This window comes from Amblyomma americanum, chromosome 1 (assembly GCF_052857255.1).
Source record: "Amblyomma americanum isolate KBUSLIRL-KWMA chromosome 1, ASM5285725v1, whole genome shotgun sequence".
NCBI lineage: Eukaryota > Metazoa > Arthropoda > Arachnida > Ixodida > Ixodidae > Amblyomma > Amblyomma americanum.
The window spans coordinates 415,666,249-415,679,314 of NC_135497.1; the positions used below are offsets into that span (position 1 = coordinate 415,666,249).

The 13,066-nt window shown below is 44.4% G+C and overlaps 1 protein-coding gene across 1 annotated transcript; it reads right to left on the reverse strand.

The window, feature by feature from the left end:
• Positions 1-420: 420 nt before the first annotated feature.
• On the reverse strand, positions 421-12,824 carry LOC144124495 (uncharacterized). Its single transcript, XM_077657203.1, has 8 exons — positions 12,668-12,824; positions 12,113-12,327; positions 7,652-7,726; positions 7,423-7,572; positions 5,920-6,045; positions 3,227-3,456; positions 1,339-1,498; positions 421-851 (listed from the first exon to the last, which is right to left on the reverse strand). The coding sequence occupies exons 2-8, from the start codon at positions 12,324-12,326 to the stop codon at positions 436-438; spliced, it is 1,371 nt and encodes a 456-aa protein (XP_077513329.1). The 5' UTR covers position 12,327; positions 12,668-12,824; the 3' UTR covers positions 421-435.
• Between the last annotated feature and the right edge of the window lie 242 nt (positions 12,825-13,066).

Genomic DNA, 13,066 nt, shown 5'->3' on the forward strand with positions numbered 1-13,066 from the left:
ATCACTGCCAATATAGGGCCCAATATGGCTCCAGTATGGCCGAATAGTGGCTCCAATATGGCCGAATAGTGGCTCCAATATGGCCGAATAGTGGCTCCAATATGGCCGAATAGTGGCCCCAATATGGCCGAATAGTGGCCTTTCGGATACCGGCATATCTTGGCTACCTCTAGGCATTTCCATTATTTTCCGAGACCAGTGCAGAATTATCGCATGCATTTAGAGGTCCCGTCCGTGGCTTTCAATACCGTGCGACTTCTAGCTGTATATATATGCAATTGGTTCGAACTCCCATTAAAATTTCAAAACTGCATGCAGTATTTTCATTGCATATGTATTTTGATTTGCAAACAATATTTCATGCACATTTTTTACTTAATGTCCAGCAGCTACCAAATGAAACAAGCAAACAGGAATTTCAGAAAAATGTTTTTTTTATTTCTCATGTGCCCGTGGGGCAATAACCCATGTGGCAAGGGTGCTACGTGGGGTGGCTGGGCGTGACGAGGAGGCTGTGGGGGGGGCAGGGGAAGGGGCAGAGCTTGGGTGGAGGGTGGCTGGGCGTGAGGAGGAGGCTGTGGGGGGGGCAGAGCTTGGGTGGACCCCTGAGGGGGACAGGATGGCCATGCCTGGAGGGGTTGCAGGGCAGGAGGCTGACGGCGCGCCTGGGCAGGGTGCTGACCCAGCACAGGGGTTAGCAGGTGGCGCTTGAGCGTGAGACTCAGGAGGCTCTAGAGCTTGGGCATAGCGCCTCTTTCGGCCGCCCCCTCGGTCGCACGCACCGGGCAGCCACCTGCCAATAAAACCCTGTGCTGCCAGGATGTCGACACCCTGCCTCTCGCAGATGGCATCTGTGCAAGGTGAGTGTGCATTAAGACCAAGAAATGCAACTTTTAAAACGATACACTTCCTGCAAGCATATGGAAATCCAAGTTCATGATTTGACACAGAAAAACCACACGTTACTGACACGCAAGGTATCCCAACAAACAACACAAGTACTGTACAGTAGTGAAATGCAAAAAAAATGAGCTATCATGAAGGCACTGCAGTCAACGTCAAAGTGGCCATTGCAGGGAAGTTCATGACAACGGATTACAATATGACAAATGGAAATGATTGGTTTGATTGAGGGCATCTGCTGCTTCTTTATGGAGTTTTATGACTAAGACCCCCAAACTAATCACATAAACACAGCAACAGAATATTCATCAGCTGTTATAAAAAATTACAGTAAGATACAGCAAAAAAATAGCTTGGAAAAACTTGTACATGTTTAAAAGCAGGAATCTCAATATTTCTAAATTAAAAGCTACAGCAATTCAAAATCAGGTATACCTGTTGCCACCCTGCACAGCTTTGTGCCAACGAATGGCCGTTTTCCTTTCCTCCCCCGCAGGCTGAATAGTCTCTGTACAGCCACCCCCATCACAGCACCCATGACATTCGCCGCCACCTCCTTTAAATTGTTTCCGCCTAGGCGGAGAAGCTGCTTCTTCTGAAAGGAAAAATTTGCAGTTGCCCAACGGTTATTTCACATGAAAAATCACATTCTATAACCACTTAACTTGTAGAACGCAATAGCAAAGACAACGGTGTGACTTCGAAAGTAATCTTAGTATACCTGCTACAACACAGCAGCAATTATAGTGTTTTTTTTACACCTCATGTGAAACTTCTTACATTTTGACCACCGTAACAGCATCAAGAAGTTCAATATTAAATTGTTTAGCACTCGTAAGGGAATACTCCACGGTGATTCATGTCTTATGCATCACTACAGGGAAAATATGCAACTAAAATTAGCATCTATGGTTCTTGAAACTGTCCTGGTTGGAGTGGAGTACTGCACTTCAATTAATGAAAGGCATAAAAAGCAATAGCCAGGCAAAAGACTGATCAAAGCTGTCTCCTTAATTGGAAAACAACGAATAATGTAAAAAATTAGCTCCGAAACAGCACTCCCAGTCAATCGTCTCAAACCAATAATTAAAATAATTTGTGTGCCACCTTAACTCAGCCAAACTTTGTGAACAAAATACATACCAAAAAATAGACTTAACATTACACTACACTAGCTTCATGAGGCTCAATACTTTGATGGAATGTGCCACAAATAGTATAGTAGAGCATAACATAGTCCTGTGATTAAATAAATCAAGACAGCCTTAAAATATCTCTTGAAAGCATTGTTAGCAGCACAGATACAGTACTCTGTAATTCAAACTTCAAGGTAACAGAGATTTTCGTCTGAATCATTAGAGTTGCACCCTCATATATCCAAGCAGGTAAACCTTGCCTTAGTACCCCATCAGTATCAGTGAAGAACTTGCTCATGTGGCCAAGAATGTGCTATATGTCAATGACAGCATATAATTACTAATCAAAATGTTAATTACTCTTGTTAATTCTCGCCCTGTTTCCTTCGCACCTTTTACATCAGCTGAAATTGTGCTATATACCCCGATACAGCTGTGCTGTCCGTGTTAATTTCTTTCCTTTGTACCATCTTGTGTGCTTTGTTGCAGAGGTCATGAACCCTATAGTTGATGCTTTTAAACGAATATGCCATGTGAACTACAAGCACTGAACTAGTAGGAAGCTAATGACAAGAGGCCTGACCTACCACTAGCTGCCGTGAAAGCGGCAATGGGGATTAATTGCATAGTGCCTGCAGTCAGCTTATCGCCAAGGATCTTGATAAGGAGCACACGGCTGCGCTTGGGAGCTTATAAAGTGCATTAAATAGGGTCTATTTTGAAGAAACGTTCAATCCGATTTTAGAAGGAACAGAAACAATGCATTCCTTTCGAATGTAGAAGAAGCAAAAACAATTAAGGCACTTATTTCGAATAAAAAAGAAACAAATGTTAATTCTGTACGAGAGTTTGGATTTTTCACTGTAATACAGGAATTAGACTTAGTATAAAGCAATCTATGCAACTGTCATGTTCGGTATAAGTGGGCGCGACTGTTTCCGGAATTTTCAGTTGTAATAAAACAGACTATTAACAATGTCACAGTAACCCTACTATGTGCGGACTTTTCAAAATTCATCCATTCCCACTATATTAGCTGAAAACTTATACAAGAACAGCATGATTATGGCTTAGGCATGGCAAGCATCTACTTCTGGGGCTCAGATTTTTCAATAAATATCTCAACTATATACATTAAGCACCCAACAGACTACTGTAATAAAACATTGAATGAAAAATTAAATTACCAGGGCAGCTGCTACTCTGTCATCTCTGACAGCAGCTTCTGCCGCCTCAAAATCTTCAATACTGAAGGCTGGCAGCTGAGGGCACAGTGGCGGGAGGGAGCTCACAGGAGGAGACGGCGACCGTGTCCTCGGCTCTTGCCGAGCTTGCTCCAGCCGGCTCACCCTCTGCAGGATTTCCCGCTGCTGCTGCCGTATTTCTAGCAGCAGCCGCAGCACCTTGAGCATTGTCGCTGAAACGAGCAAGGTTTCCAGTGAGGGCAGGCTTTCACAGCAGATGTATATATTTACACCTCAAGGACGCAATATGAGCAATATACTGCATTTACACGCTTGCAAGTCGACCTATTGTTTTCAAATTTGAAAATCCGAAATGCGGGTGTTGGCTTGCAATCGAAAATCAGAGCATGGCACCATAAATAAAGGGGAGACAAACTAGCATCAGGGATGATGCGGTAAATGAAATTTTATTTATGTTTGCTCCACAGCTCTGCCCAGAATTTTCTGCATGGTTCTTGAGAACGATTTTTCGTTTTCCTTTCTACTTTTAGCTGTATGCTCAGCACTCTTGGGAGTGTTGATAGTTGATGAAAGGGGCACTGTTCCAATTGCAGTGGAACTGCCACTCAGAACAGCAACGCTTGCAGGGAGTGCCGGTACCTGATGAAAACCTAAAAACAGCGCCATAAAGACAGACTAGAAGATGGGCGAGCGCTGTTTTTGGTTCTTCACTGATGCACCAGCTCACTCTGTTGTTGGTTCTTCTGCAGCTGACAAAAGAGCTGATGCCACGCACACAGTTTCTCTGTGGCTGTTTGATGCATGTAATGTCTCCTGGCTACATATTTTACCAGTTTGTAATGCGGTGCTTCATCAATTGTGCTCAGGGCCAAGTAATGGCGCGTTCACACTTGGTGGACATTCGGCAGAGAGAACGAGCGGAATCCGCTGCCGCGGCAGAGATTGCGCCGAAATACCAAGCGGTAAGCCTGATCGGTCCAGGACCGAATTCTGCCACCGGAAAAAAATCCGCCGAATCCCGTCAGCCAATAGGAAGGAGAGTACGAAGTTCAGCAACAAACATGGCGACGCCCTTCGGTGCGGGACGCCTCGTTTGGGACTGAATTCATCGCTGTTACTGCCTGTTTGAGAGCGTTCAATGCCCATAAAAGCGCCAGCGCTCTTTCGCTTTGTCTCATCTCACCCATAAAAAAAGTGTGAGTGATAAATGTGTTCTTTTTTTATTTTAGGTGACGATCCTTTCCTTTTTTAAAAAGGCTTGAGAGTAACCACCAGATGGCGCCACTAGGCTAATCTTATGTATTTAAAAGCGACAATGCTAGAAATGGCGTAACGTCTGGCAAAATAGCTGCATTTAGCGTAAGTAAGCGTGCATACAGTTATTGTACGTAGACAGCATGGATTAACCTCTTGCCATATCTGTGTACGCCTTGAGCAGACGACACACAGACGATGAGCGCAGACGAGGTGGTTGGGAAGTGTGAACGATGCAGCTTTTTCGGTGGCAGAGGATTTCGCTTGCCCTCTCCGCCGAGTGTCCAAGAGTGAATGCCCCTTAAGCATTCGGTGCTTCTTCACGAATATGTTCAAGATGGCTGTCATCCTTCAGAGAACAACTGCGCACCTGGCCGCAAGTTTGACATATCAGGACGGGTAATGCAAATGTGGTGGATGCCTCGAGGGAACATATTTGTGGCTGTTCTACACGATGTCATGGTGAGGTTGTTTGTGAAGTGCGAGATTCTGCAGGATGATGAACTGCTGTGGAAGATTTCACTGGACGTCAGAACAATTAACACCCTGTGGGACTGCAGCATCGATGATGGTAATGTAAACCAACACTGGGCGTCAACATGCTCTGCATTAAGCTACTAAATTGCCATTGATTCCACCACAAGGCACAGCTGCTCTATCCCTTGCAGATCTATATATCAAAAATGCACCATGCACTGACAATGCCTTAGTTAAAAATAGCTGCTCTGAATACTGTTCCTTCTATGTACCACCAGTTTTCTATTCAGCTTGGTTGCCATTTTGATTGCCGTCACATCATGGCAAGGATGGAAACAGCCATAAGTGTATTCTTCCATTGTGACAACAGCTGCCAGTGGTAGTGAGAAAGCACAGCAGGCTGGGCACATAAAAAATATATGCACAAAAACTAGAGAAACTGTATAGAGTACAGTGACCACTTTGCAGTCCTGAGCCACAATCTGTAATGTTTGTTTTATTTCTATTGGTCCGTCTTTAAAAGGTTGTGGCTTTCTAGTGGCATAGGCCAAGGGAAACAACAATAACAGAACCAAAACCACAATCCAGAACCAAAAAAAGAAATTAAAGGAAACAAACTGCTACTCGCCGGGAAAACACACTGCAACTAGTTAGGAATGAGATAGAGCTGTGGAAGTGTCAAGTAGCAAATTTTATCACCGCTTAGGTTCAGTACTTCTATTAAGAATTACTTGCAGCAGGCATATTTATACAAACAGTGGTCATTTTCAAAGCACACGTTTTGAAATATCCACCAACTAGGCCTCCTTTAAGGCAAAACAGAACTTCTACCAAGGCCTGTTTAGGCTCATACTTCAAAAAAATAGATTCTCATCCTATCCTCTCACTGCATTCTCGTCTTTTCAGGCTCTTCATATACAAGTAAAGAAAGCGAAAAGCCTTACGATCGCTAGTTGCTTCCTCCACATCCTCAAGGTCACCTGCAGTGGAGGCCGAACCAGCCGGGCAGCCTGCAGTGCAATTTGCACCAGCTGGTGTGGCCGCCTCCATTGAGTGGCTGCTAAGCAGGGCTGAAGATGGACACGAACATGAAGCATTAGTGTTGATGCAGGAAGAACGGAAAAATTACTCAGTATAAAACAGGTAATGCTACACAGATAATGCCAAAATGCTACATCAGCACTTCTGCTGAAAGGATACATATATATACACCGTAACTGCCTCGTACAGAATTAGCATTAAGCATTTATGAGCTCCCATTCATTAAGACCATGCTTGTTCAGGGTGTCATCTCATTCTACCAGATTTAGTAATTTAAACTGCTCCTTTATTCTGGCGGACCCTCAAAAACACAAAAAGCCTTAACGAAGCTGTATGCTGCCCCAGCTGGTATCATGCTGCAAATTTGAAAGCACAAGAACAACTTGAATGAGAGAACCGCAGAGTTGAGTTGCACGCTACAGGTGGGATTAGCCTTGCTTATTCTGCTGGCAATTGATTACATTCTGATGAATTACAATTTTAAAATTCTCTCCTGCCTTTGGCAGTTACATTGTGCAAGTCAATGCTGACTATGACTTCACAGGTGGGCTGTTAATGAAAAATGTTTATAAACCCAGTTGTGAGCAGCGTTTGTCCCATCCAGTCCTCTTGTCCCTGTCTTCTGTGCACTTTTAAATTTTCAGAACAAAAACTATATTCTACCTTCCATCCTTTGCTTGAAAACAATGAAATGCTAAACTTCATGACTCAATTTTTACAGTACCTCACTACAATTGCTCTTCTCGGCAAACCTATCGTTGCAATGTTTTTTTAGGTGCCTTTTAAAATTGCCAGTCTCGCCAATGTAGACACTGTCAAATTCGGAACACGGGACGCCGTAAACAACGCCCGGGTACATTTTTCTCAGAAAGAACGTCTGACATCAATCACCGCATGCTTCGGTCTTCTGAGGGTACAGCGCATGCCTACACAGGTGTGACTGGTGATTTTAAAGGCACCAAAAAGAACATTGTAACAACGATAAAAACCAAGAAGTGATCTCTAAAGCTACCACCTAACACTGTATCAACTGGCCATGACATCGTCTAAGGATAGGGCACACGTGTTGACAATTGAAAGAATCTGTTCCGTTGCCTTCACCTCAAATTGTTCTTCAGCCCTTGAAAATAACTTCTCCCTCTTGAAAGGTTTTCAAGGACTCGCATGGACTCTGTGGTAAAGGGGTTTTTGCTATGCAGGAAAGCAGACTTAATGCAGTTTTGCAACAGGGTCTTAATTGAGCTCAAATTCATGAGTCACCCATATGCATTTTTTGCGATCAATAAAAAGCAGGCACGGCTAGAGGGTGGGTGTCCCCCCTTTCTCCTATGTGATATTACCATAAATTCACTAAGCCATAACTGAAACAATGCAAATCTAAAGGCTAAACACAGATAAAGGCTTACAGGGTGGTGATATCAGCCGGGGTGGCGATGGCAGCTGGGGTGGTGGCGACGGGAGCCGGGGTGGTGGCGATGGCAGCCGGGGTGGTGGCGATGGCAGCCGGGGTGGTGGCGATGGCAGCCGGACGTCAGGCCCATCCGGACCTTCATTGCCTAAAACAGAAAAATGCATGCATATTTTGAATATGCATTAATTTTACTAATGTTTAAAAATTTAGGATTTTCCACATACCAGAAATTGCAGAGCTTTCCACTGCAGAGCTCATCTCATATTTCTTAGCTTTTTTCTCTGCATTCTTGTATGATCCTGCAAAAGGTTAGAGATCAAACACCCAACTCAAGTGCAGTCCACACTAAAATTGCTGCTTCACATGAAAATAAGGCAAACATTTAATGCAACAATTCCTGGATATTACTTTTAATGCAATAATTCCTGGCTATTGCAAACACAAACACTTTACAGTAGGCATCTTGAAGCAGCCTGTGGGCTATGAAAGGAAATGTAGGGAAGGGATGTAGATTATCATGTGACCTTGGTGGCCAAGCACACAGCCTCTGTGGTAGCATCGGTGGCCTTTGCTGCATATGTGGTTTATTTCCTGCTAGGCTGGAAGGTGGTAAACGATAATGCAACTATATTGAATTATGAAACCAGCCAGGCACCAAAATTCTAGAATACAGACCTTATAAGTTTTTCCTGTGATTAGCTTCTAGCTTGCGCTGAAAGAACTTTTAACAACGGACTACTTTGTCGTGGAGGCATTCTGTACAGTGGCCCTGAATGTGGGCAGTTTCACTGCGGTACCGTCGATGCCAAGAGGCACTGCTTATACAGGGTGGCCAGTTTTTCTAGCACAATAGCCCCACCATCCTTCAACAAATCTGTAGTTACCGCGTCCTACGCAGCTGCTTTCCCCTTTTTCATAGCTTCTAAAGCTTTCTTAACCTCGGTCTTCGTTACTGGCAGAACGTTTGATTGCTCTTCTCTACTGCCAATCTCATTGTCCTCACTACTCTGAATAATGTATAGGTCAGTATAGAACTGCTCTGCTACTTTGACAAACTTGTCCATATTAGTAATGACATTGCCCCCTTAATTGTCCCTAAGCGCCTATATATCTGATCTCTGCCTACGCCTAATCTTCTTGTCACTGCTTCCAGGCTGCCACAGTTCTTTAAGAATGCTCGATTTTCTCCATATTATACTTCCTTATGTCGTATACTTTACGCCTGTTGATCAGCTTTGATAGCTCTGCCAGTTCTATCTTGTCAGTTGGGTTGGAGGCTTTCACACTTTCTCATGTCTTAATCAAATCTTTCATCTGCTTGGATAGTTTACTGGTAAAGAACTTCTTCCCTGCACTCCTCCCCCTGAACTACTTCTTCACTGCACTCGGTAATATCTCTGAAATTTTATTGTTCACTGCGTCTACACTGAGGTTGTCTTCCTCGGTTAAAGCTGAATATGTGTTCTGTAGCGAAATCCTGAATTATTCTACCTCCCCTCTTACCGCTAATTTGTTGATGGACTTCTTTACTAGTCTTTTCCGTTCCCTCTTCAAGTCCAGACTAATTTGAGACCTTACCAATCTGTGGTCACTGCATCACACCTTTCTGATTACTTCCACATGCTGCACAATGCCAGGGTTAGAACACAGTTTGAAGTCAATTTTATTTTTAGTCTCCTCGTTAGGGCTTTTCGATGTCCACTTTCGGCTCTTCCGTTTTCTGAAGAAAGTATTCATGATTCTCAAGTTATTGCGTTCAGCGAACTCAATACCTACCTTCTGCTATTCCTAGTGCCAATGCCATATTCATCTACTGCCTGGTCTCCAGCCTGCTTTTTGCCAACATTGGCACTGAAGCCTCCCATTAGTACAGAATACTGCATTTTTACTTTCCCCATTGCCAATTCTACATTTCACAGAAGCTTTCCACTGCCTGGTCATTATGACTACATGCAGGCGATTAGGCCTGTGGGAAGACAGCTAGCCGTTCTCATGTGGGCTCTGCAAGAAACAGGCAAGCGTTGGCAAGGCTGACATATTCAGTTGATCTACTTAAATTAGGGCATGAGGCAGGCACTTGTGTGTGTTGAAAGCTCCCGCAACGCACACTGGTGACACACTAAGCTATCTGTGTATAAAAGACAAAATCTGTGTTAATTTTTTGTAAGGCTTTTTAATGACTGATCACCAACCACGTGCAGTAATTTTGGTTTCAAAGCTGCCCCTGTCTTGTGCGCCCAATGCTTTTGCTTACTTAAAACTAACAGGTACATGCGCATGCATCGACTGACACCACAGCTTGTTGGTGCGCACTTTCAAATGATGCGGTAGACATCAGTGTATACACAGATCACTGCGTATTATTCGCCTAAAACCGCTAAATAATTTATACAGTTGACTCCCGATATTTTTAAGCCGCTTAATTGGAATTTCCAGTTAATTAGAAGTGAAGCATATTTTGGTCCCGTCAGTTTAGCATATAACCCTACAGAAGAAATCACTCGATAATTGAACATTATTATATAGACTGGGTTCCTGATAACTGCACTGTCATGGTGCAGCAAATGTTGCAATGCAGAGAGACATCCTCCTGTTTGTATGATTTCTCTGTGCTGCTTGCTGGCAGCAGAAAAATTTCATAATGATATCAGCAGCTCTTCTATCTCATTACTTTCAAGCAATTCGTGGAACAGCGTTACAAATATATATTGTCACAGCAAAAGTGATGCAAGAAAGTACCAGTGGAGCCTTCAAGTGACAAAGCAAACCACCCGATTCTGTACACCTATCTTTCTTCGACTAGTTCACAGTGCCACTGCAATGTGGAGTCAAATTTCATGCACATTAGCAAAACATTGTAGTAGATAAGCTTGTTAGCATGAAATCCATTTGCAACAAAGGTCGATGACTGCCATAAAAATGGAACGGCTAAAACAGACATTTTGGGGTTTCCTTCGTTACAGCAAGGTTCAACTGAATATTTTTAAACATCAGCAATTATTCGCCAATTATAAGGCTCTGATTTCCAAATTCAAGAGCGCACACTGCCGCTCTTGAAGGCCTTCGAAATCACCACCAAGTTTCGTGCTGCTTCACTGTCTCAATACATTATACATGGCCCGCATGTCGCATTCAGTGCCCATCGGTTGCCAGGCGGCCATGCTGTGCTGAACCACTGCCAGACTGCCTCTAGCTTACCGCTGCCTCTGTTTGCTCACACAGAGTTGATTCCCGTCCATCCGCAGCTTCACTATGGTTTTGTGCATTATCCTCAGTGGCTCCAATCATAGCGACAGGTACAGGCACAAGAAGAAGCAGACTAACATGAACTTAGCACAAGAACTCCAAGATCCCAGAGCACAAAGAGCTGCAGGTTGTGGCTGGCTCGGACTAAGCAAGACAATTTGGACCCCAAGAGTCTCAATTTACAAGAGTACAGAGTGCACTTTGTGACAGATAAGAGGTTTGGGTCGTGAACTTAATGTCTGCAAAGCTATGGTGAGCAAGGACTACACCCTGAAGAAGTGAATGTTTTTGTTTCGAGTGAAGCCATCTGACTTGTTTGACAACCCAAACACAGACTGGGCCCTGCGTCACTGCATATACCTTGGCTACAGCACTAGGCAAAGTGGTTCATCACCACGGCCACAGCCAGCAACAACGGCAGAAAGGACAGCATGCTGAGGCCGAGCTTTAGGTATCGTAGACTCGTTGCAGACAGGATCCTCGACCAGCAGCTCGTGAAATATTTTTGTACCTCCAATGATTTGAGGTTTCCATTCTTTCTAATGTCACAAAGCTGGAAGAGTAAACTAGATAGTTCACGATCCCTGTGGGTCACTTCAGACCACATCATCATCTATCATTGCATCGTAACCCGGCCACACTATGTATGCATGCATATTGTCGCACATTTCCACCTTTTTTTTGTGCAGCGCACATGCACCGATCCAGCAAGTTCAAAGTAATAGCCTGCATTGAATAGCCAATTCCCCTGTGGAGGCAGCATCACGCCTGAAAGGATAAGGAAATAATCCAAAGCATCTAAGGAGCAGTCAGGCCACGCAAGGCGGACGGTCTGGGATCGAGTGGTTTGGCGGCATGGCCGCCAGCGCTTGATAGGAGCAGAAGTCACGTCACGAGCAAGCCATATATTGACTCAATTGCTGCTGCAGCTAACTGTGCAGCAACTAGTGTTCATCTCCTGAGTCGTAGACAATTGGTTTGAAAGTCATTGAAATGCCCATGTGATAGAGATATCTTTTCAATCACGAGCGATAAACTTGGACAAGAACAAAGCACAGTCAGTCCTAAATGTTTTCAAACCTGTAGAGTCCAGTGACCTGGAAAACTGGATATCACCATAAAACAAGGCATTGCAGTGTTTGAGATCACATGCGAATTTGGACTGGCAATCGCTTTTGATGCAGATGAAGCAATGATATCAGCTCACAAATGCATGTGTGCATCATTCATTAGCCTCCGAGTTTTGAAAAGATTAGTCACTTGACAGGCTAGCAAAAGGCGCCCGTGTGCTGTGAAGTGTTGGCGCACGTTAAAGCCGGTTAAAAAATCCGGGACCCTCCAATACAGCGCCCGTCACAGCCCATGCGTCGCTTCGGGATGCTAGACACCACAATTCACAATTGCACACATAGCGTTATCCCGGCAATAAAACCACTTACTGCATGTTGTGACGACAGCGACTGGGCAGCGGAACCACTCGCACCCTGGGGCGGATGGGTCCGCCTCCTCTCGAGCGAGGCGGATTACCTCCGCGGCTCGCCTTTTCGGCCAGTGGCAATGCTGCCAGTCGTGGGACAGCCACCCGACAGGGACGACAGCCAAGCTGTCGTCCTCCATCGGGAACTTCACTACCGCAAACGGTTTTGGTGGCATGCTGCAAGGAGTAAAGCGATGCAAACAAAGATTAGTGCGTAAACTGATTTTTCACAAGCTCGCTCGCCCTATTCTCATGTTCCTCTCGCACGAAGGTCTCGCGACACATCTCAGAAGCAATACAACGCAGCGTTAAGAAAATAAGTGCATGAAAAAGGCATACAATTGAAGGTGCACATGTCGGTCCGAACCCATGTGGCAAGCTAGCCTCCCACATGACTATAAAATAGTACAATTACAGAACAGGGCAACAAATGACGCCTCTCCCCTTATTGCTACTCATGACAGTAGGCTCACGAGGAAACAAAAGAAGCTACTAACAAAAAAGCGTAAATACTTACGCAAGTGGCGGGCTTGAAGATCACGGGAAAACACGATGTATACACAGCGACGACCGAACAAAGAAAGAGATGGCATCCGTCGGAGCGGTCGGACGGGCAGCAAGGGTTGCCAGATAGCTCCAAGCACAGGTAGCCAAGCTGGCCTCCGTAGTAGCCCAAATAAAGCCAAAAAAATTTGTTTTTGCATGGAAAACTCCTTAGCCATATTAAACTATTTTTCGCAAGTATATCTACATAATACTATTAGAAGTAGCGCAAGGCTTGCCTGCAAGCGAGTTCATGATTAAGCAAATGTGGTGTTTATCATAAACGTCGTGTTTTATTTTTTTCTCAAAGCATAGCAGTATCGGGAAAATAACAACACGCAAAAAACATCGCACAATAAACTCACTCAGTAAT